Source organism: Seriola dumerili, unplaced genomic scaffold (genome assembly GCF_002260705.1).
Source record: "Seriola dumerili isolate Sdu_G_001 unplaced genomic scaffold, Sdu_1.0 BDQW01000113.1, whole genome shotgun sequence".
Taxonomy (NCBI): Eukaryota; Metazoa; Chordata; class Actinopteri; order Carangiformes; family Carangidae; genus Seriola; species Seriola dumerili.
The window spans coordinates 2,541,270-2,562,023 of NW_019174368.1; the positions used below are offsets into that span (position 1 = coordinate 2,541,270).

General features: G+C 39.7%; 3 protein-coding genes across 4 annotated transcripts; all 3 read left to right on the forward strand.

The window, feature by feature from the left end:
* The first annotated feature begins 5,679 nt into the window (after positions 1-5,679).
* On the forward strand, positions 5,680-8,385 carry mgp (matrix Gla protein). Of its 2 annotated transcripts, none has more exons than XM_022748026.1 (5): positions 5,680-5,767; positions 7,217-7,301; positions 7,433-7,462; positions 7,680-7,791; positions 8,121-8,385. In XM_022748026.1, exons 2-5 carry the CDS (start codon positions 7,241-7,243, stop codon positions 8,284-8,286), a joined length of 369 nt encoding a protein of 122 aa, XP_022603747.1. In that variant the 5' UTR covers positions 5,680-5,767; positions 7,217-7,240; the 3' UTR covers positions 8,287-8,385. The 2 variants fall into 2 exon arrangements, with proteins under 2 accessions (XP_022603747.1, XP_022603748.1); XM_022748027.1 differs by having other exon boundaries at positions 5,688-5,767; positions 7,214-7,301.
* A 3,006-nt stretch (positions 8,386-11,391) lies between these two features.
* On the forward strand, positions 11,392-12,746 carry bglap (bone gamma-carboxyglutamate protein). Its single transcript, XM_022748016.1, has 4 exons — positions 11,392-11,529; positions 11,788-11,829; positions 12,157-12,241; positions 12,363-12,746. Exons 1-4 carry the CDS (start codon positions 11,472-11,474, stop codon positions 12,463-12,465), a joined length of 288 nt encoding a protein of 95 aa, XP_022603737.1. The 5' UTR covers positions 11,392-11,471; the 3' UTR covers positions 12,466-12,746.
* A 2,930-nt stretch (positions 12,747-15,676) lies between these two features.
* LOC111223754 (pleckstrin homology domain-containing family F member 2-like) lies at positions 15,677-17,112 on the forward strand. Its single transcript, XM_022748015.1, has 2 exons — positions 15,677-15,931; positions 16,293-17,112. The coding sequence occupies exons 1-2, from the start codon at positions 15,688-15,690 to the stop codon at positions 16,886-16,888; spliced, it is 840 nt and encodes a 279-aa protein (XP_022603736.1). The 5' UTR covers positions 15,677-15,687; the 3' UTR covers positions 16,889-17,112.
* The last annotated feature ends 3,642 nt before the right edge of the window (positions 17,113-20,754 follow it).

Here is a 20,754-nt window from a genome sequence, read left to right on the forward strand (position 1 = left end):
TGTGAGAGATTCCTGACAGGGGTAGGTGGGTGATGGTCGCATGCCCTGCAGGTCAGTTTGTTAGAGTTGGCACATCAGAAGAGTCATCAAAAGCAGATTATACTCAGCTATGCAGCATCAGAAACATGTACACATACACACACACACACACACACACACACACACACACAAACAACCCCACACACTTAATCTCTCATGCACATAAACATGCAGCAATTCTCCTGAATTAACCCCGATTATTAACAAACTGAAGACATACTTACATGATTTAGTCTGTTTAAAGTTTAGCAGCTCACATGCCAAAGCCAAGCCAAGCACTTCCTTCCTCACACACAAGCCAAGTGCTGATCAGTGCAGGATTACATCAAGACTCTTAGATAGATGCACAAAAAAATAACAAAATGAAAAGACAAACAACAGACATTTCCAAGACACACAAAGAGAAAACTATGCATGCATGAAAGTTTATTTGTGTGTTTGCTGTGTGGGCTGTGAGCAGACGAAGAAACCTACCCCTCACTGAAGATTAAACCCAAAATTATGCAAGACTCAACCTGATGCTGTGCTCCCGTATTGAGACAAACTATTACCTAATTTGAATTATATGCGCTTATGTGATCTCCACGTAATAACAGGTTAGTCTGCAGAAGAGAAAGATTATAGTAGATGGAGGGAAAGAAGTGAGACACGAGGCATTTTCTTTGACAGCGTTCAGACAGATTTCTCTCTGATCCCCTCCACCAGTCATCTTGACAGCTTCTCTGCAAACATGAGGATTTCTCTTGGAACGACACGTGGAACACAATCTTTGCAGAGTTTGGAGACAATGATATTTCTGGATGATAAGAGTTTATAAATATTATGAGTCATTTGTGGTTTAAGATCTGAACTCTACTTCTAAACATTGATTCATCCAGAAGATTTACTTATCCAAACATATTTCTACTCAATCGTAAAACAGCAGGGATTATATAACTTAGTGTCAATCAGTGTGGTCTGACATTTTAGGAAATGTGTTTTTTTTTCCCCTGTCGAGAGTCTTGGTACAGTACGGTAAATTTGAAGCAGCAGCTATAGCAGTCATTTATCTTAGCTTTGCATAAAGACTGGGAACAGGGGGAAACAGCCAGTCTGTCTCTGTCCAGATGAAAGAACATCTGCTTAGTAGAGACTCTAGGAAGGTACTGGACCTGGCCAAGACCCAGTCCGGCATAAAACTCCCATAAAACAGCAAATTGTTGTTTTTACACTTCAGCTTTTCTTAAAAAAAAAGTAGATCAAAAGAGATACAACTTTTTTTTCCACATAATAGTGTTTTTATTGAAGCCTAAAGATGTAGTTTTTCATCACTATCTCCCACAAGTACATCAACACCTTCAGTTCTTCGTAAGTGAGCGCTCCAGATTCTAAACATACATGTTAAATTGGTGAGCTTTAAAGATGCTGGTAGGTGGATTACAGAGCCAGGCTAGCCGTTTGCCCCTGTTAGCGGTATTGATGCTAAACTAAGCTAAGTTACTGCACAAAATTGTAAACTGGGGGAGGTATCGTAGATTTAGTTTAGTTGTTGTTGGCTTGTTTTGTTTTGTCTTGTACGTCAAGGGGATGGTACATTTGAAATGTAAGGTTTAGCCTCCCCTCCCCTCCTTAATAATTTTCATACAGTCCCTAATTGGCTGCTGTGGTCCAGCTTCATATTTACCATACAGACATGAGAGCGGTATCAAACTTATCACAGAACTCTTGGCAAAAAAGTGAATTTAATGTATTTCCCAAAATGTCAAACTATTCTTTTAGACCTGTGCAGCTTTTCTTCAAGAAAAACTTCAGAACTAACCTCCGTGCAGTCCCGTAACTCAAAGTTCAAGAGCTCAGTTTGAACTGAACAAGGAGACTTATTTGTTCCTTCACCTTTTCCACTGATGTTTTATTTTTCTTAATTGGTGCTTTAAGTTTCCTCACTTCTACGTGAGGGCTGCTATGTCAATGACATTTGGTAAATGTTTTATGAATTACCTTTTTGTTCTCTGTGTTTCTAATTAGCTGCACCACAAAGTGTGTGGTAGGCTGGGAGGGTGGAGAGGTGATGTTAGGCCTGATAAAAACAAGTGGTTCATGATCCATGTTCACCACATACAGTGCACTGTCTGTGTATCCTGGACTGTGTTAATAGGTGATGATGACTGGTAGAGAAGGCGGGAGCTAAACAACTGACACAGAAGATTTCCTGTTGCTTTTCACTGAAATTGTCTTTCCAAAAAAGAAGATAAACTAATGTTTATATGTGTAAGAAATCCCACAGACTTTGATTTTAACAACAAAAAAAAAACCTGAAGATCCATGCGACTTACAGTATGCCAGTGTTATACAAAACCCATAAATCTACACAAAGTTTTGGTGACGTTTATATGGCAAAATTCACAGCCGCAGGACAACAGAACCATCAGAGGCTCAAAGAAGGGGGACTGTCCTGAGTAATGTCCGTCCTTCATCCAGTCTGGCCGGATCCCCCTCCATCCCACGGACTGACAGAGCCAAGGAATGAGCTTACATTGCATGATGTTTTCACCGACTCTATCTGAGTCACTCACTCCTTAATGTGTCTACTACTCTCAAATAGAATTTAAAAGTGAATCACAGCAATGACCATTAAGAAAATAAGCCATAAAAAGAGCAGGAAAAAATATCTGGGTTTTGCCGGGTAAGGGCCAAACTTTTTTTAGGAGTTGTTGTTGGATTAGTGTTTGTCCGTGTTGGTGTCCACAGAGCCACAGAGCAGCCTGAGGTACACCTGCTCAACCGCTGACAGATTACAAACCTGCCCAAACAGGTCAGAATATGTGTTTTTGCAGACATTATTGGGATAGTTTACACATTTGTGGTCATTATGCAATCCATGCTCATTACTTCACTTTCTTTTTCTTTTCTGTTTCTTTTTTTTTTTTTGCTTCTGCATTAATTTTCTTGTTTTCTCCTGCCAAATGTTCATTCTTTCCTTCCACTCCACTTCCAATTCTTCTTCTCTTGCTATCACATGTACAGCCTCACTAGAATCTGATCCAGTAAATTTCCTCCCTCCAAGGTCTGTCTCTTCCTCCTACCTGCTGACCTTTAGTCGATGCTATCACCAAATTAACGCAGATGTACTGCACAGGTGTGCCTTGTTAGTCACGACCATCACCCGCAGCCCCGCCGAGCGACTCCCATCCTGTTTTCCACTTCCCTCTGTTTTTCATTTATCGTTTATCTGGGCCTTTGGGACGCTTCAGCGGTTACAAAAAAAACATGATTCTGGCTCTCAGTGGTGCATTCACAACATTTCTCAAGAGCTAACGGGAAGAGTGGGAAGGTTGAGGAGGTGACCGGCCAGCACAGGACATTCACTGCAGAAGAGGGACTGAGAAAAAGGAAAAGTACTGAACTAGCTTGGAGGTAAATGCACATGAGGAGAACAGCAGACATATGACTTCAGAAACGTGCAGAGAGAGAGAGAGCACAAATAAAAACAAAGAGAATAAGAACATTGGGAGGAGAAGGACAAAAAAAAAAAAACACTGCATTAACCGTTTTTTCCATGCAATCACCCTCTCCACCTTCTCTCATTCACCTCTCTTTGCCTCTCTCCGCTAATGTCTGTCTCTAAGTTTAGGAACAAATAATTCCCCTTCATCAGTGTGAATCTCTTTAAGATCCAGAAGAAAACAATCCCTCTCATCTGTCTTTCCTTCCCTCCTCTGTGCTGGTATATGCCTGCGGAGATGGACATTTAATATCTGCATTAGAGAACCAAACCGCTGTTCAGTGGTTCAGAGCGAACAGCCTAATACAACCACATCACTGAATACGTCTGCAGCCCCAGTGCCAAATACATCCAAGACCGCAACAACATATGCTTTTTCTCTCTCTCTCTTTCTCCTCCATCTGACTCCATCTCCCTCTCTCTCTCCTCTGAATCCTGAATTCCCCCACCTCCCTCCCTTACTATCTGTCGGCAGGGTTTATCTCCATCTTTATGTCTGTCTTGATGTTTATCTTCCTGTCTGAGTCCCACTGATTCCTGGCAAAGACTGTCCTGCTATTCAGGTTTGTTGACTGTTGGCGAGGGTCTGCTCTCACACAGCCACTCACAGAGCGTGAGCCAGATGTGATATGGTGTTACATAACTCTCAGATCTTCAACAGATGGATGTTGTTCTGTGTTAACTATTACATTTACATCAATGGACACTTGCTAGATGAAGAGCATGAGTACATTTATACTCGTGAGCATTTCTGCAGTTACTTGAATTTAAAACAAAGTTATGTGTTCTCAGCAAATGTCACACGTTTTAACCTGGTTCAACTTAAAAATGTGATTTCACTGAACTTAATTTGTTTGTCTTACGAGTAACGACGTAATATAAAACAAACTGAGTTAATATCACAGAACTTGAAACTGACATTCATAGTAACAACCCTGACTTATCTTAACATGTATTAGAGACAAACGGCAGGTTTCAGCATTTGTTTTCTCCAAAACTACAATAATGGAGGGTCTCTGGAAACAATGCATGCTGGGAAGTCTGTTAACATTAATCATGTTTCTCCAGTTAGGTCAAGTGAACACTTTCATTCAGCTCATGTTCTGAAATGGTCTGAGAAGAAAAACTAGAAATTTTAATACAAAATATGTAAAACTATAATCATGTTACGATGACAAGCAAACATTAGGGGATTCCACTAAATTCCTGTGTGATGTTTTACAGTGCAGAGATTTTAATGTTAAGTTGCTAGCATACCGGCAGTAATGCATGGGACTTGCAATAGTTGTTTTTACACTGAAACACACAGTTCCTGACCTACAGAATGTCAGACCACAGCTTCCAAAATTAAAGGGCGATTTTCCCAAATTTTGCCCAAAATCTCTCTCCCTTTAAAGACATGGTCAGTGTGGTATCCCAACATGATGCCTCGCTGATTTATAAAACACTATAATGTCGTAAAATACATAAGGACGCAACTTTTCTTCTTTTTTTGTTTTAAATGTACAGCTAAAAAAGAAAAAAGATTTGTCATTTAGAACTTCTCCTATGAAGATGATTCTACATTATTATGATTGTGCTGGACTTTATTGTAATTCCTTATCTTGCTCCAACAGCAGCCTCCGCGTACAGGTGTCCACAGGAGGAGTTAAAATTACATTATTATATTCATCAAATGTTTATGTGCTTATAAATGCTAAATCATCAAAGCATTGATTACTGCAGAACATGGTCGCCCCCCCCCCACAGGAGGGGCCAAAAGGTGGAGAGAGTCCATACTGTGTCTGTATAGTGGCTGTTCTTTTCATATCACGCTGGCAAACAGTAGCAAATATTATCATGTAGCTGCTATGAGGCAGGTTAGATGTGCCAGCCTTCCCTCACCTTCCTCTCTGTCTCTCTGTTTACACCCTGCTTGTTTTTCTCCCCTGATCCTCGCCTCTCCGTCACCTTCAGTACTGTACTTTTCGGTGCAGGCGTGGGAGTTGGGGAGAGAGTGAGCTAATACCCACAGTCTGATTAAATGGTGGAAAAGAGGACTGATAGAAGGAGGAGGGAGGAGAGAGGGCGAGGGCTAAGGGGAGGAGGATGTGGGGGTGGGCGAGACGTCGGTGGGTTGAAAATGAAAGGGTGGGGGGAAAAGAGGTGAGTATAAAAGGCTTGCTGTCAGGAATTAGGAAATATTCCTCGGGAGAAAATACACAGATTATTTTTCTAAGACTTCTTTCTCCATCAATATCTTTCACGGTAAGTACATTAAAGCAAATTAACCTTTAAAACCAATGGAAAGTAGAAGTAGTTTACATATTTTATACTTTAAAATATCTAAACTATGTGAACTGAAACTGCTCATTTTCTTTATTCTGTGATGTTGAAGATGCATGTTTAAAATGTTTTAATATAATGCTGCCATCCTAAAAGTACAGTAGGCCTATAGTTTATGCATACTGTGCGTGTAAAGAGTATTTAGTATGTAGCCTTGGTTTGGCTCTGTGCACCGTCAGCATCATGCCAGGGGTTTTTTTTCCAGTGAGGTGGGCACATTCTGTCTCCAGGAGGAAAGCTATGAACCCACCAGGACCCCTACAAAGACTCAGATGGGCATAAAACTCTGTAGACACTGTTGTCAGCACCTGACACACACACACACACACACACACACACACACACACACACACACACACACACACACTTGTCTAGCTGTGCTTGCCAGTCTTTGGAAGTTTCTTTTTGAACTTTGGGCCCCAGGCTTGCTGTCTCTGTGCCCGCTGCAAGTCTGGGTTTGACTGAAGCCAAAGAAATGCCCGAGGGGCATGATGTTGAGAGTGCTCCGTGTGTGTGTGTGTGTGTGTGTGTGTGAGCATGTCACTGACTTGTGTGTGTGTTTATGTATAATGAAAGCTGCCATTGACGGTGAGAAGGAGTTCTGTCCAAATCCCACAAACAGAAGATGAGAGGATGAGGATGAAGGCTTGTCTGCACTGCAGGCATGCAAATACAGTGTGTGTGTGTGTGTGTGTGTGTGTGTGTGTGTGTACAGACATCTGGCCTCGCTGTTTGTACAGGTGTTGCACACCTTACCGTAGGTCACTTATGCATGAGATTGAGGGCATGTGCGTACACGTGTGTGTGCCGTATGTACACATGCGCACTATGACTGTGTATGTTGAGTCATATAGAAATCCTCCATCTTTATAATTACATTCTATCTCCCTGCATTAAGTGTATTTGGCCTCCATTAGTTGGCAGCTAGACAGCTCTTCTCTCCTGCACACAGAGGTTCCAGCTGCTGAATGGTGTTTGTGAACCGGCTGACCCGACTTCAGTCCCGTGCACAGAAAAGACCTTTCGGACACTTGTTTATCTCAGTGTCTGGACTCATGAATATAACTTTGGTTTGTACAGAAATCCTGCAGCAACCTTCAGGCACCTACAGATGTATATCTATAGGATAGTGTGTATCGGGTGTTTATGTGACTGCATGTACGAAACCACGAGCACAGACATAGAGACTTTCAGCCATCTATCCCTGCCTGTGGTTCTTTCCTGTTTACCCACAGATTCAACATCTGAGCCAATTTCTCTCTCTCCCCCTCTTTCCTTTTTCTCTCCTTTTTCTCCCTCTTTTTCTATCTAACTATTATTTTTGGTGCTGACATGACTCACTGAAAACACCTTTCTCCTCTCCCCCAGCAGGCAGGCAGATAAACAAGCCCCAGGATGAGGAGCCTCCTTCAGTTTCTGGCACTGTGTGCAGCGGTCTCTCTTTGCGTCTGCTACGGTACAGATCCTCCCTGACATCTTCACTTTGCTATCATTCAGCAGTCGTTATCTATTCATGTCCTGAAATACATCCGAATTAGACAGTGATTCATCGTTGATGATTAACCCGATTCCATGTTTTTCCCGTAGACTCTCATGAAAGCACAGAATCCATCGAAGGTGATTAAACGTTGTCTCTCGTTCATGGAAAAACATGCATGCAGTTCTAACAGACATGACACAGCCTGCTCTAGTACAATGTATTTAATCATCATTTTCACCCTGCACTAACATACCCCCCATCCTTTATTTCACCTGACCCAGATCAGTTGCATGAAGAGCACGCCTGGCATGATTAAAATAGGGATTTTTGTCTAATAAAGTTTTCTGGTCGCAGATTTGTTTGTGCCTCCAAACCGTGCCAACTCATTCTTCACGCCACAGAGGGGCCACATACACAACCCACCCAGAGGGAACGGCTTCGGCTTCAACCAATACAACTTAATGAGGTAAAACACACGACCACAGACATGCATGCAGGGCACGTAACCCGCCCTTTATCTCGCGCATACGGAGAACCACATATCCTCAGAAGCAGGGAAGAACATATGATATTTTAAGATCATTAAGACAAAGTGTGATTAGAACATTGAACATTTACATATGCTTGGAATTGACACAAACACACAGGAAATGCAATTGCAAAAATAAAAAAATAAAAAACTAAGACACAAGCCAGTATCTGTTTCTGATTACAATTCTCTTCCTTCTCCCTCTAACTATCTCTGCGCCCCCCCCCCCCCCCCCCCCCCCCCCCCCCACACTCCCTCGTGTCCAGGACGTTAAAGTCTCCAGCAGAGAGGCGTGCAGAGACCTGCGAGGACTACTCTCCCTGCCGCTTCTACGCCTATCACCATGGTTATCAGCAGGCCTACCAGAGATACTTTGGCTCCCAGACTCCTCAGACTCAACCCCAGAGACCAGCTGTGGCTCGTCGATACTAAACTCAAAGTATCAGCCTGTCGAACACAGATTTATCATAGTCTTCATCTAGATATGAACGCATATTTCTACGTTCCACATGACACAACTTTTGTATAATTTATGTGNCCCCCCCCCCCCCCCCCCCACTCCCTCGTGTCCAGGACGTTAAAGTCTCCAGCAGAGAGGCGTGCAGAGACCTGCGAGGACTACTCTCCCTGCCGCTTCTACGCCTATCACCATGGTTATCAGCAGGCCTACCAGAGATACTTTGGCTCCCAGACTCCTCAGACTCAACCCCAGAGACCAGCTGTGGCTCGTCGATACTAAACTCAAAGTATCAGCCTGTCGAACACAGATTTATCATAGTCTTCATCTAGATATGAACGCATATTTCTACGTTCCACATGACACAACTTTTGTATAATTTATGTGGCTGTTTTTGTGGCCTGAAAAAAACACACACACACACACACACACACACTGAGGTACCCAAGTGTGGCTCAAATCTCATGACAACCTATCATTATACCCATGTAGAAATTCATGGTCCATCTCTTGTGTAATCTCAGGATAACTTTTATCCACTATTATCACACCTTCCCAGCATTTAAGAGCTTCATGTGATCTGCTTGAATGAAGTGTTTTGCTCACTATCCACTAACCATTTCTTACTTTATCCACCTACTTATCCAGGCCAGCACTGCTGTCAGTGATTATTTCAATTGCTTTGGAAAAAATAAAATTCCCTTTCACTGGGTTTTGTCTTAATCCTGTTTATGACATTTGTTTGCCATAAAAGGTATGTGAGAGCATTTGGGATTCAGTGCCAGTGTTTGCAATGTGTGACAAATGATAGCACTGGTCCAGTTTTTGTGACTACTCAAGATGACACGGCTTATTGTAACTGTGCATGTGTTTAAACAGGTAGACCGAGAGTAGTGTCGGAGGTGTAGACAAGTGAAACAAATGTATTTTTCTGATTTATTTTAAAGTAGGAGGTTAACATAAAGACTTGTGAGAGCGGGTAGGTGGAAATATTTAAGGTATGACTTCATTCAGAAAATTGGTTTGCAGATGACTCACCAACAAGTCGCTGTTGCAGCTGCATATCTTAAAATGTCTCCTGTGACTGATGTGTTGAATATGACTTGATTAGACTGTTAATACTGATGCAACAGTCCAGTGGGTCACAACCTCAAGGCTGGATCCCTCCAAACGGTCATGGGATAAATCTGAGGGGTGGTGAGATCATTCATGGGAGAGGAAAGAAAAAAAAACAAACATCTGCTTTATTGTTTGGATTTTTCTCTAAAGTTAGTTTTTGTAGTTTTAGTTATTTGAACAGTTTTTTTAAAAGAAACAATCTGCGAAGAACAAAAGTTAAATGACGTTAGTGGAGTAAACCGTATTTTATTTGGTTCTTAAATATAATGGAGTACAAGTATAAGGTGGCATGAAATGGAAAAATCCAAGTAAACTACAAGTATTCACAACTGTACTTAAGTACAGTGAGTAAATGTATTCATGTACTTCCAACCACTGGCTTGTTGAGGGGTTGAACAAGGACACGTACTTTTATTACTGGAAGCACACGAACGCCGCTGATTTAAATATGTGTAGTCAAGATCTGGTTTTCTTGTAATCTCAGGAGGAATCTGTGCAATGCACCACACATCACATCTGTGTGTTAGTATCCTCGCTGCTGCAGACAGTCACAGACACAAAGACAAGTCAGCACTCTGTAACATGGCACAGGCCTAAAGAGACAAAGTCATATTGGATGTTTGTTTTCCTATGTTGCCACAAGGCCACAAATGTGTACAATTAAAATTGCCCTGAGGTTGAATCCTTGAAGTCGATCCTTGAGACGAGACAAGGCACCAAGATTGACCCAGACAGTGAAATTACAGCTCATAATTCTTTCAGAACCAGAACCAGAGTCTAAATATCCAGTCAAAAAAAGCAACAAGAAGAGCAAGAGAGGGGAAAATCTATGGAAGACATTTTCATATCATAAATTAAGGAAGTTCAAAGGACTGGTTTTGGAAATGTAACTATGGTAATCTGTTGTATATAATCTGATGTACAACATGTTCTCTTTCTAACAAACCAACAAAATGCAAAAGGATTAGATGTTTTTAACATGGTCAAACATTCAAAAACACTTTTCTTGTGGAAAGTTGTGTTTTAATTAAAATTAAATGACACGTTTCAGTCACTCTATGAGGCTTTATTGGCAAACCACCCACTTGCTTTGGTAAAAATATCTTTCCACATTTCAAATTACCCTTCTACAAATCTTCAAACACTTGAGTTGGTTTGTTTCTAAACCTCTCTTCTTTCCTTTATGTAGGAAATCACTGCGGTGTGTAATAAAAGGGAAAACCCTCGGATTAAAATCATGTCACATAATGTGGGACGGTGGTTTCACTTTGTATTACATGGTTTTCTCTGCCACATGGACTTTGTGACCCAAATGTAACAGTGTGTGGGCACGCGCTGAAACTCTGACCTCTCCAGGCTGCCAGCTGGCATTGCATCTCTAACATTTCATCAAATGATTTATCGTTATCACAAAATCTGCAAGCGAGTCGTCTGGTGATGGAGTCATTTCATTTTGCAGCTAAGTTACATCATTCTGTGTCTCTTTTGAGTGTTTACGCATTTTTTCCCCCCAAGTTTACTTTCATCTTTAAAGAAAAAACTGCTTTTTTAAGGTGCAAAAGAAGAAACTGAGCTGCAAACAATGATCCTGGTTTCTCAGCTGCAGCTTCACTCACCTTAACAAGGTGCAAAATAATTTTCAATGGAGGACACTTCCTGTTGGCTAGTTTTTTTTTTCTCATCACCTGTGCTTTAAAACAAATACCCACCTTTTGGAAGCAGAGAGTCCAGATTCTTCCTCTGTGCATTTACTTGAGTAAGTGAGTGCAAACATGCATATATCTTCAAAATGTGTTTTTGTATACATGATTTTTGTGGACGTGTGTATTTCCGTGTCTGTGTGGGTGTGTGATACATGATTCCCTAACCAATCACATATCCACGTCACAGTGAGGGCCGCATCTAAAAAATAAACCCAGTGTGCATCTATGTATATATGTGTAAGAGAAAAGAGAGGGAGAGAAGAGAGTGACAGAGCCCTCGAAGTCTCCAGTCTGACTTGCTGCTTGATACTGCAGACGGTGAAGAAAGAAGCTGAAAGATGAAGACTTTGGCCATCCTGCTTCTCTGCTCCCTGGCTGTCATCTGCCTGACTTCAGGTAAGAGCTACACAGCAGAATGCTCTATGTTAGTATGTTAGAAAAGCTCTTTATTAAAACAACAGTCTAATATTATTATTATATTATTATTATTATTATTATTATTATTTCAACTTCCAGAACACCACAAGTCAAACTTTATTTGACTTGTAGTGAAAAGCATCACTTGAAGGAGTGACACATACTCAACTATAAATAATCAAATAAAATGAAATGAATCATTATTATTATTCGTATTTTTCCCTTCATGTTTGACAGACACTGGCTCCCAGCCTGCCGGTGACCAACCTGCTCAGGAAGGTAAGCTCATGATTCAACATTAGGATTTTGACAGTTTTGTGCATTTTTCCTGCTTCTGTTCATTAAATCAATCACAACACATTTGACTCAAAGATGAATATTAAAGTGGATTATTCCCTAAGAGACTTTTTCAGAAGTTTTCAGTCGCTTCTTAGATAAATAATAATAATAAATCATAATATCAAACACAATTTGAATATATATTTCACTCTATGAATACATATTGTATTTGCAACATTTGGATTCCACAAAACTTTTATCAGCAGGCCCAGATTGATAGGCTTCTTCTGTATTTATATATTCATGTTAAATGTGCATGATGTGCAGGTTTGTTTGTGGAGAGGGAGCATGCGTCCACTGTGGTGAGACAGAAGAGAGCTGCTGCAGAGTTGTCCCTGCACCAGCTGGAGAGGTATTTCACACATCTTCTGCTCTCACGTCAGCTATAAGCTGCAGTGGATAGGCACACGCACGTACCAGCACCAGATCGGCACAGTCCGGTCATGTCCTAACCGTTTCCTCTCTCTGCTCAGCCTGAGAGAAGTGTGCGAGGCCAACCTGGCTTGTGAGAACATGATGGACACGGATGGAATCATCGCCGCCTACACCGCCTACTATGGACCGATCCCCTATTAGACGCCATGAACCACGACAACTTCATCACAACTTGTCTTTTCTTTAACTTGCATTATCACCTTTTGAGCTCAACTTTGTCTTTGCATTAAAAGCATGAGGGAACATTTCCCAATGTCGTTTTACAGAAATGTAAAAGAGAGAGATGTGGGGATAAAGATGTGAGCAGATATGTGGGTAAGAGGAATAAACCTGCCTGCATCAACCCACAGAATTGTCTCTAATCCTGTCGTTTTCAGCCTGTAGAGTAGTGTGATGAAATTAAATAAAGATGAATAAAATTCTGCTGTGTGCTCTTTTATAAGGCCCCATCTGTGAACATGGATGAATTACACCGACATTCACTTACTGAAGGAGGTGCGCAGACAAGTTTTGACCACTAGATGTCCCTGTTGAACATGAACATACAACTATGAGCTAACCAGCCACCATCATTTACACAATGCAGTTCCAATCCGGAGTGCATCATTTTTAAATAACAACAATTTTCTCCTCTGGCAAAGATTTTGAGTTAAGATCAGAGGATCTTATTTTATCTTATATGGATTTACGTGTTCACTTCTAGTTTCTCACCCCTGTCAGGCAAAATTAAATCCAACATATTCAAACACTGATGAAAGATATTTGTTCAGAAACCCTTCAGATTTGAAAAGTCGTCCTGAAGTACTGAATTATCCTTGTTGGTTGTGTGCTGCATTGCAATAACACTACCTGCATTGAAGAATTCAGGCATCCCTAATCGGGGCAGACCTTCAGTGCAGAGGGATGTGATACTTGTGGGGTTGTGTTCATGCTAAAATGTCCTGTGGCAGAAAAGTGCAAGATCTAACTTAACGAAGAGCGAGGCGACTATGTCGGTCCACTGCTTTTGAAAAAGGAGCATTTTGAATTCATAACTGAAACACACTATCGTCACATGGACAAGATTTACAGGGTTTTCTAACCAACTATTTCATGTTGAAAATTATACTGGAATTTCTTTTGCTGCTTGTTTGTTCTGATTTAACCACTAGATGGTGCTACAATGAGAACTTGTTGAAGAAATTCAACAAGATTCTATCTGAATAAAGACGAGGTCTATTAGACGAGATTCAAATGTAATGTACTGGAGAGTAAGATGCTCTTGTCCAAGCCAAATTAAGGAAGGCCTTAAGTCTGGCTTGGACAAGATATTTTCAAAAATCACATGACAAAAAAAATCAAAACAAAATAAACGTACATCCCCGTACACACACATAACATCCCTACTGTTCCTGTCCTCTCGTTTCATTTACCTCGACTATATCGATACTAAACCCTCCTTGCCCTACATTCTACTAATGTAATGGATCAGTTCTCAGTAATAATATACTTTAAAGGACCATTTTATGATCAATTTGAATAAGTTTTTCAAAAGAGGCAGTAATCCATTCATTAAAAGATGGAAAGCACCTTATACTCTGTGCTGTCTGTGGAAACACACAAGGGAAATGACCATGAAAGTCCATCCTGCTCTGTGCTATTTTGAGGTTGATGTGTGCAGTACTGGAGTATCTAGTCAGACCAGTCTGAAACTGCTCTTTAGTTCCTTATCATTTTGTTTTCTTTTCTTTGCTCTTGCTCGCCTACAATTCATGAAACAGTGACGTGACAGAATAACAGAGAGAGAGATAAGACCTGCAGACAAAATGGAAAAACTATAAATAAAACTAATGAGACAAAGAAAAACAAATCATGACCATCTGTGTCTATGTATGAGTGAGATCTTATCCAGCCAGAAAGTGAATTTTCTCAGTTTATTTTCCCAAAACACCAAAACTATTCCCTTAAATTTTCTGTTTATTCTAGAGATGGTTTGTAAAAATATACTTTGTCTCACAAAGGCTAAGTAAACTTGTACCATAGGCTACTTAATTGACTAAGCTTCAGTATTATACAAATTAAGTAGCTTTAATTAAATTTTGTTTAAAAAAAAAAAAAAAAAGATATGCTGTGATTTTAATCTCAGGAAATTCCCCAAATTTGAAACGCATTTCCTCAAAATGCAGAAACCTCTTTCCCCCGCCCTTTTGATGATCGGAAGAATGTTGTTTATATGTGGTTGGTTTATGTAGGTTGTGCCTGTGCTTTGTTAGAATAAATGGGGCTTATCAATTATTCCACAGAGACACCAGAGGATGTTTGACAGGCATTGTGTTTGAGGGACTAACATGAGTTGGAAGCATGAAGCAGGTTGATGATTCTCCAGCTTATTTTTTTTAAAACTGATTTTACTGTGCACATACTGTTCTCAACAAACTCCCTACTAGACTGAACATAAAAAAAAAACTATCAAACAGATAGAAGACGGACACAAATTATGGATAATAATCACAGAAAAGTTGATACTATTGTCAATTATTGACTTTTTTATTGAATTTTGGAAGTTGTCAAAGTTTCTACAATTATTCTACATAATTTCATGTTCAACATGAAGTGCAGTCATTTCATTTAGTAAAAGTAACAATAACAATCAATAAAAGTTATCCATTACAAGCACCAGTGTTGCATTCAAAGTGTTACACATGTTAAAATTACAGAAGTATTAGTAAGAAAACAAATGATGAAAGCATAATTCGTATGTTATTATTGAAGAAGTTGAAGCTACTTTTAACTGTTTTATATGTAGTTGAGCATTTAATCTATAAAAACGTCTTGTATGCTTTAAGCCAGAGGCCTCCAACTTTTTTTTTTTTACAACCTTTTATTACTGTAACTGCTACTCCAACAAAATGAAAAGGGGCTGAGAGCTCCTTATATCTTATATTACTGTTTACATTTATTCACATATTGTATCAAAAGACTCAAACTGATCTCCAAATAAAATCAGATGAATAATATAATTTAACAAGTCATCAAATATCACTATCTAAAATTCATAATTTAAATATTAAACTAGTAACTTTATCTGTTAAATACATGTAGTGGAATAAAAAGTTTTCCTCTATAATGTTTAAGAGTTGAGGTATAAAGTGGTATAAACTTTCAATACTCAAATAAAAAGGTACAAGTTCCTCAAAATTGTACTTAAATAAATGTTCCTTCAAAAGTGCATAATAACTGTTGATCTGTCATTTCATTTCCTGTATAACATGTTCGTCATCATTATAACTTGGAAAGTCCAATGACATCACAAGGAAACAAGGCCTATAAATTCCTCCTGCTGCAGCTCTAGGCACCTTATTCATGTCACAGATGTCTACCACGATGGACCAGCTAATATTTCAGAGGGAGAACCGTGAGCGTATCCAGGCATTGGAGAGTTCATTTGGTCTATCACGGCGGCTCCTGTCCACGCCGGGTCGCGTTCTGATGGGAGAGGGTCAGCTGCTAAAGCAGGGTCGTCGGAAGGCCGAGCCAAAGGTCTTCTTCCTCTTCAATGATGTGCTGGTGTACGGCAGCATCATTCTCAGCGGCCGCTGGCACAAAAACCAGAAGATATTCCCTCTAGGTGAGCAACTCATCTTCTTCTCCTGTAGCTAATCAGAACTCTATAGTTATCTGTAGATTGTTATTTCTGGAAATGCCAGTTACTTTTGCATTTTTTTAAATCTAGTGTTTAATTGCTTGAGCACCACAAATTCCATTTGCCTTCATTGTATTGGTAGGGTGGCAACAGTTTCAGAGGCAGATCTTCTAAAACCATTTAGGAAAACATACAAATCTGAGTGTTGGGGGCTAAAGAGACTGAAAAAGTTTATCATTTTAGCTGTGAATAACTTTTGCTTGGTGGAGAAGCTCGCCAACTATGCCAGAGTATCCATATCTTTTTTTGCATTGTTATGAATATTCCATCTTCACTGTGATTTCAGAGGACATCCAGCTGCAGGACTTGCAGGATAGTGAGCGCCTGACGAACCAGTGGCTGATCCGTACACCACGCAAGTCCTTTTTTGTGTCGGCCCCTTCATACGACGAGAAACAAGCCTGGATGCATCACATTGAAGACTGTCGGTCCAGGCTGCTGAGGGGCGGCAGCTGCCAACCTAGCTCCACATTTGCTGTCTCCTGGATCCCGGACGCGGCCGCCTACAAATGCATGCGCTGCTTCAGCAGGTTCACCGCAGCCAACCGTCGACACCACTGCCGAAAATGTGGCTTTTTGGTCTGCAATTCATGCTCCAAGACACGAGAAGTTATAGACCACATTCATCCCACTAAGAAGCTGAGGGTCTGCCGTCGCTGTCACACAAGTAAGACAGAGGAAGTACCATCTCGCCAGAGGGGAGACAGCACTGGAAAAAACAGCTCAGAGGAGGACGATGAGGCAGCATCCAGTGATGAAGGAGAGGATGGGGAGATCACGCAGAACCAAACTCCCAGCCAGTGGTTTAACACCCAGACGGACACTTGGGGACAGGTGGGAACCTATGTTGACCCAGCTGCATTGCATCAGTGGCCCCAGTAACACAAAACCACATCAAGACTTTGAATTGTATTATAACGAAGAGCACTGGACTTTTGAATAGACTCAGATGACCAATAAATGTTGACACTAAGCTGTTGGTGTTAAACATAGTAGAGGCATGTTTGAAATCAGTAGAAATCCTCTCTAGACCTGTTTTAAAAATGTGTAATGTGTAAGACTGTGCTACTTGCTGCACCTCCATAGGGGGCAGCATTTCACCTGTTCACCCCCATCCAGTTAAAATATATAACAAAAAAAAAAAAACAATGAAAAAGATACTACACAAAATACTATAACTATGTACAAAAGTGTTAACAAAACTGCTTAACAGGATGTGCAAAAGATCACAGTATAGACAATATCTGTTCTGTGCAGGGTTAATACTCCAAGGTGTTACTGTAATGTGGTTGTTGTTGATTGCTGAGGCCAGACGCAGAAGATAAAGCAGGTGCTGGTCCATCACTGGTGATGACTGGACTGGAATTCTGGTTCTGATACAGACAAACATGTGACAGGAAAATTTGTTTAGATCATACAAGTTCTTTATATTCAAACATGTTAGGTCTGTTGTGTGTGTATAATAAATAGTAAAGATGGATATGAATATGCAAAAATAAACACGGTATTATATTAATATATGTTATATTCATTATTATCAATCAGCAGTATGAACATGTATACACTGTGGGTCTGATATAATCAGTGGTATAGACAAGTGTCTGACTTGTAAAAGTGAATGATAGAATTTTATAAAATAAGCCTAAAGTTTCTGACGTAACTAGCTGTACAGCAGCCGGCAGGAACAGGCACAATTCTACTAAACCACGAAAACGTCTGCAAACATCAATATCATACATTTATGCCAATTGAAATGTTTGTCGGTACGGTTTGTCATTCATTGTACTAGTGATACTTTTCGCTAAAGAGCTAACATTAGAAGTTACTCACCAGTCTAAAAGAAAAGTTGCAGCTCGGCATCAAACCGCATCTCTTTACTCTCAGGAGCTGTCTCTTGCAGTGGGAAGCCACATTGAGATTTACTCGTGTTTTGCTTCTTTTATTTGTCGTCGAACATGGTTTCTTGTCGGGAGCGGTTCATCGGGATGCAGATGAAGATCGCTTTGTGGGAGCTTTAGCCATCTTTGCGTTTCTAACCTGCAGGAAGCTGCTCTTCTTCGTGGGACTGAGGGCGGACTAGACGCTCCACTGACTCACAGCATCTAGCGCCAGAGAGTGGTATTACAACACGGGACAGATCAGGGCTGGCTGGTGAGCATGCTCATTTCAGTAGATAACTCTGAAATACAACAGATGGAGGTCTTGGTCATGACTTCATCACTGTGGCTCCTTCACACACTGTTGATAGTGTTAATTCATTTTTTAAAAACTAAAGTTCTGGCCAGATCTTACACATTGCACCTTTCTAGTGCAGCCACCAAAGCTGACATTTAAAAGTAAAGTTACATGTTCTTTGCCCACATTGCAAACTAACTTGACACTTAAGTTAAAAGGAAGACATTGAGCCTTACTTCACTGATATTGACACATGTGATGCATATAAAATATATTGGGATTTGCTTTCACAGTAATTACTATAAATCTATGCTCAGTGTTGTGCCAGTTCACACTTAAGAGCTAGTTCAAAGTTTAGCCCCTGACAAATGATTTTGAGCTTGTAAAGTAATGTTTACAAATAATTCCAATGTTTGTAGGTCAACCTTTGTTAACCTGTAAAATAAATCTGCACGAGAAATTCAAGTTTGTGTATGTGAAACAATTGTGCTTGTGGCAAAGAGATTTGTACTTGTTGAGACAGTGTGAACCAAAACTGAACAAATGATCAGTGGTGAAGTCAAACAAAGACACAGGGAAAGAAGAAATGCTTTTGTGGATGTCTGTACAGAGATAAAGAGCAGAAAAATGTAAAACTCAGTGTGCAACATTCCCAGTGTGTGACACTAACAAGTACAAATTTTGATCTTTGTAACTTTGGTGTCACTCGCTGTGGGAACTTTTGATGAGAGTTTTACAGTTTTCTGCTCTGTATCGTGACACAGATGTTGACAAATCCATTTCTTCTTTTACAGTGTCTTTGTTCAACCTCAACACTGATCATTTGTTCAGTTTTGAGTCAGACTTTCAACAAATACAAATCTCTTTGACACAAACATATACACAAACTTGAATTTCTCATGCAGATTTATTTGGCAGGTTTACAAAGGTTGATTTACAACTACAAACATTGGAATTATTTGTGAACATCACTTTACAAGCTCAAAATCATTTCGACCCTAATTTGAGCCTATATACATATAGCTACAGCTAACAACAGTGTTGTTTTTAAAAACATCTGCTAACTAATACACATCTCTCAGCATGAAGCAGGCTATGTTAAACCTTACATTTACATGGTTGTGGTTTTACTGGTAGTTTACTATTTGTAGAGCTTTGCTCAGTGAAGTGATAAACAGTTGTTACGGGTAGTTCCTCATTACTCCATCACTATGTCACAATAAGTTCCTTAACAAATCCAAGACAGCAAGTTTCCAAACAAGTATTTTAATTGTAATATTCAAGCCAAATATTAATAATCACACCCACGTTGTTTTCTGATGCATTCGTCATGGTGACGACAACTTAAATGTAATAAACAGAATATAATTTTTTTAAAAACACCTGCCCTCTGATTGGACTGTCATTGTCTAGTTAGATTCAGCTGTAAAAATAGGCTCAAAATTCTACTTTTAACTTCAGTGTCACACACTGGGTGGGAACTTTGAGCACAAAGTTTTACACAAAGCACTGTGTCTTTCACAGTCTGTGTGTTACATCACCACTGGTCTTTTGTTCGGTTTTATTCACAAATTCTTCTTTTTACAAATGCAAAACTTGTTTGCAGTGTATTATTGAGGGTGATTTGAAACACATTACAAGAGACCTGAATTGTAAATTACAGTAAAATCCATTAACACATTGAGGTTGTTTTTAGAGTTGTGTAGCTTTGGTCAGTAAGTTAAGAGTTATTATTGAGCAATTCCTGACAGCAAATCATAGACAGCAAGTTTCCCAAACAAGTATTTCAATTATAATATTCAAGCCACATAAATATATATTAATAATCACATCCAACGTGGATGCATTAGTGATTATGACGACGACTTACAAAATAAATGTTAACAGAATCATTTTAACTCATCTTAACATTTTGTAGTTTAATCACCATGCACATGACTTACCATTTCTTGCTTTCGGGGAACTGCAAAGGTGTGGTTCAGGCCTGAGGTGGATTCTGCCATCCCTATGAAAACACAAAAGGAAAAATAAGGACATGTTATGCAGCTCCTCTTTTGACTATGAAATGTTTTTGAAGCATTCCAAGGACTTCAGAAAATAATACGTACCAATCGTGCATTTAAACCTTATTTAGTATATAGTGTAATAAAAACAAGACTTTATGAATAAATGATAAATGTGAAGAAAGAAATGTGAAGAAATTATATATATATTATTATTATGAAATTATATATACACATATATATATATATAAATAAAAAAACACATTAGTGGTGAGACAACACAAAGACACCGAAAGAGGAAGAGCTTCTGTCAACTTCTGTGTACACATACAAAGCACAAAACTGTAAATCTTGATGATCAAAATTCCTGCAAGTGTGTGACACTGAGGTTACAAGTAGAATTTGACTTCAAGTTTAAAAATAGGATCTGAATACTTTTTAATTATTAAGAATCAGCAGTATGAACATGTATACACTGTGGGTCTGATTTAATCACAGTGGTATAGACAAGTCTTACTTTTAAAAGTGAATGATAGCGTGTTACTCACCTAGATCCTCCTCACTGTGTCT

What these genes read in the sequence shown, in the direction of transcription:
- bglap (XM_022748016.1), top strand. Translation starts at nt 11,472, where the DNA reads ATGAAGACTTTGGCCATCCTGCTTCTCTGCTCCCTGGCTGTCATCTGC. An exon ending in TGTCATCTGCCTGACTTCAG is followed by an intron (nt 11,530 to 11,787) that starts GTAAGAGCTACA and finishes CATGTTTGACAG; the next exon opens with ACACTGGCTCCCAGCCTGCC. An exon ending in TGACCAACCTGCTCAGGAAG is followed by an intron (nt 11,830 to 12,156) that starts GTAAGCTCATGA and finishes CATGATGTGCAG; the next exon opens with GTTTGTTTGTGGAGAGGGAG.
- LOC111223754 (XM_022748015.1), top strand. Translation starts at nt 15,688, where the DNA reads ATGGACCAGCTAATATTTCAGAGGGAGAACCGTGAGCGTATCCAGGCA. An exon ending in CCAGAAGATATTCCCTCTAG is followed by an intron (nt 15,932 to 16,292) that starts GTGAGCAACTCA and finishes CTGTGATTTCAG; the next exon opens with AGGACATCCAGCTGCAGGAC.
- mgp (XM_022748026.1), top strand. Translation starts at nt 7,241, where the DNA reads ATGAGGAGCCTCCTTCAGTTTCTGGCACTGTGTGCAGCGGTCTCTCTT. An exon ending in AAGCACAGAATCCATCGAAG is followed by an intron (nt 7,463 to 7,679) that starts GTGATTAAACGT and finishes TTCTGGTCGCAG; the next exon opens with ATTTGTTTGTGCCTCCAAAC. An exon ending in AACCAATACAACTTAATGAG is followed by an intron (nt 7,792 to 8,120) that starts GTAAAACACACG and finishes CCTCGTGTCCAG; the next exon opens with GACGTTAAAGTCTCCAGCAG.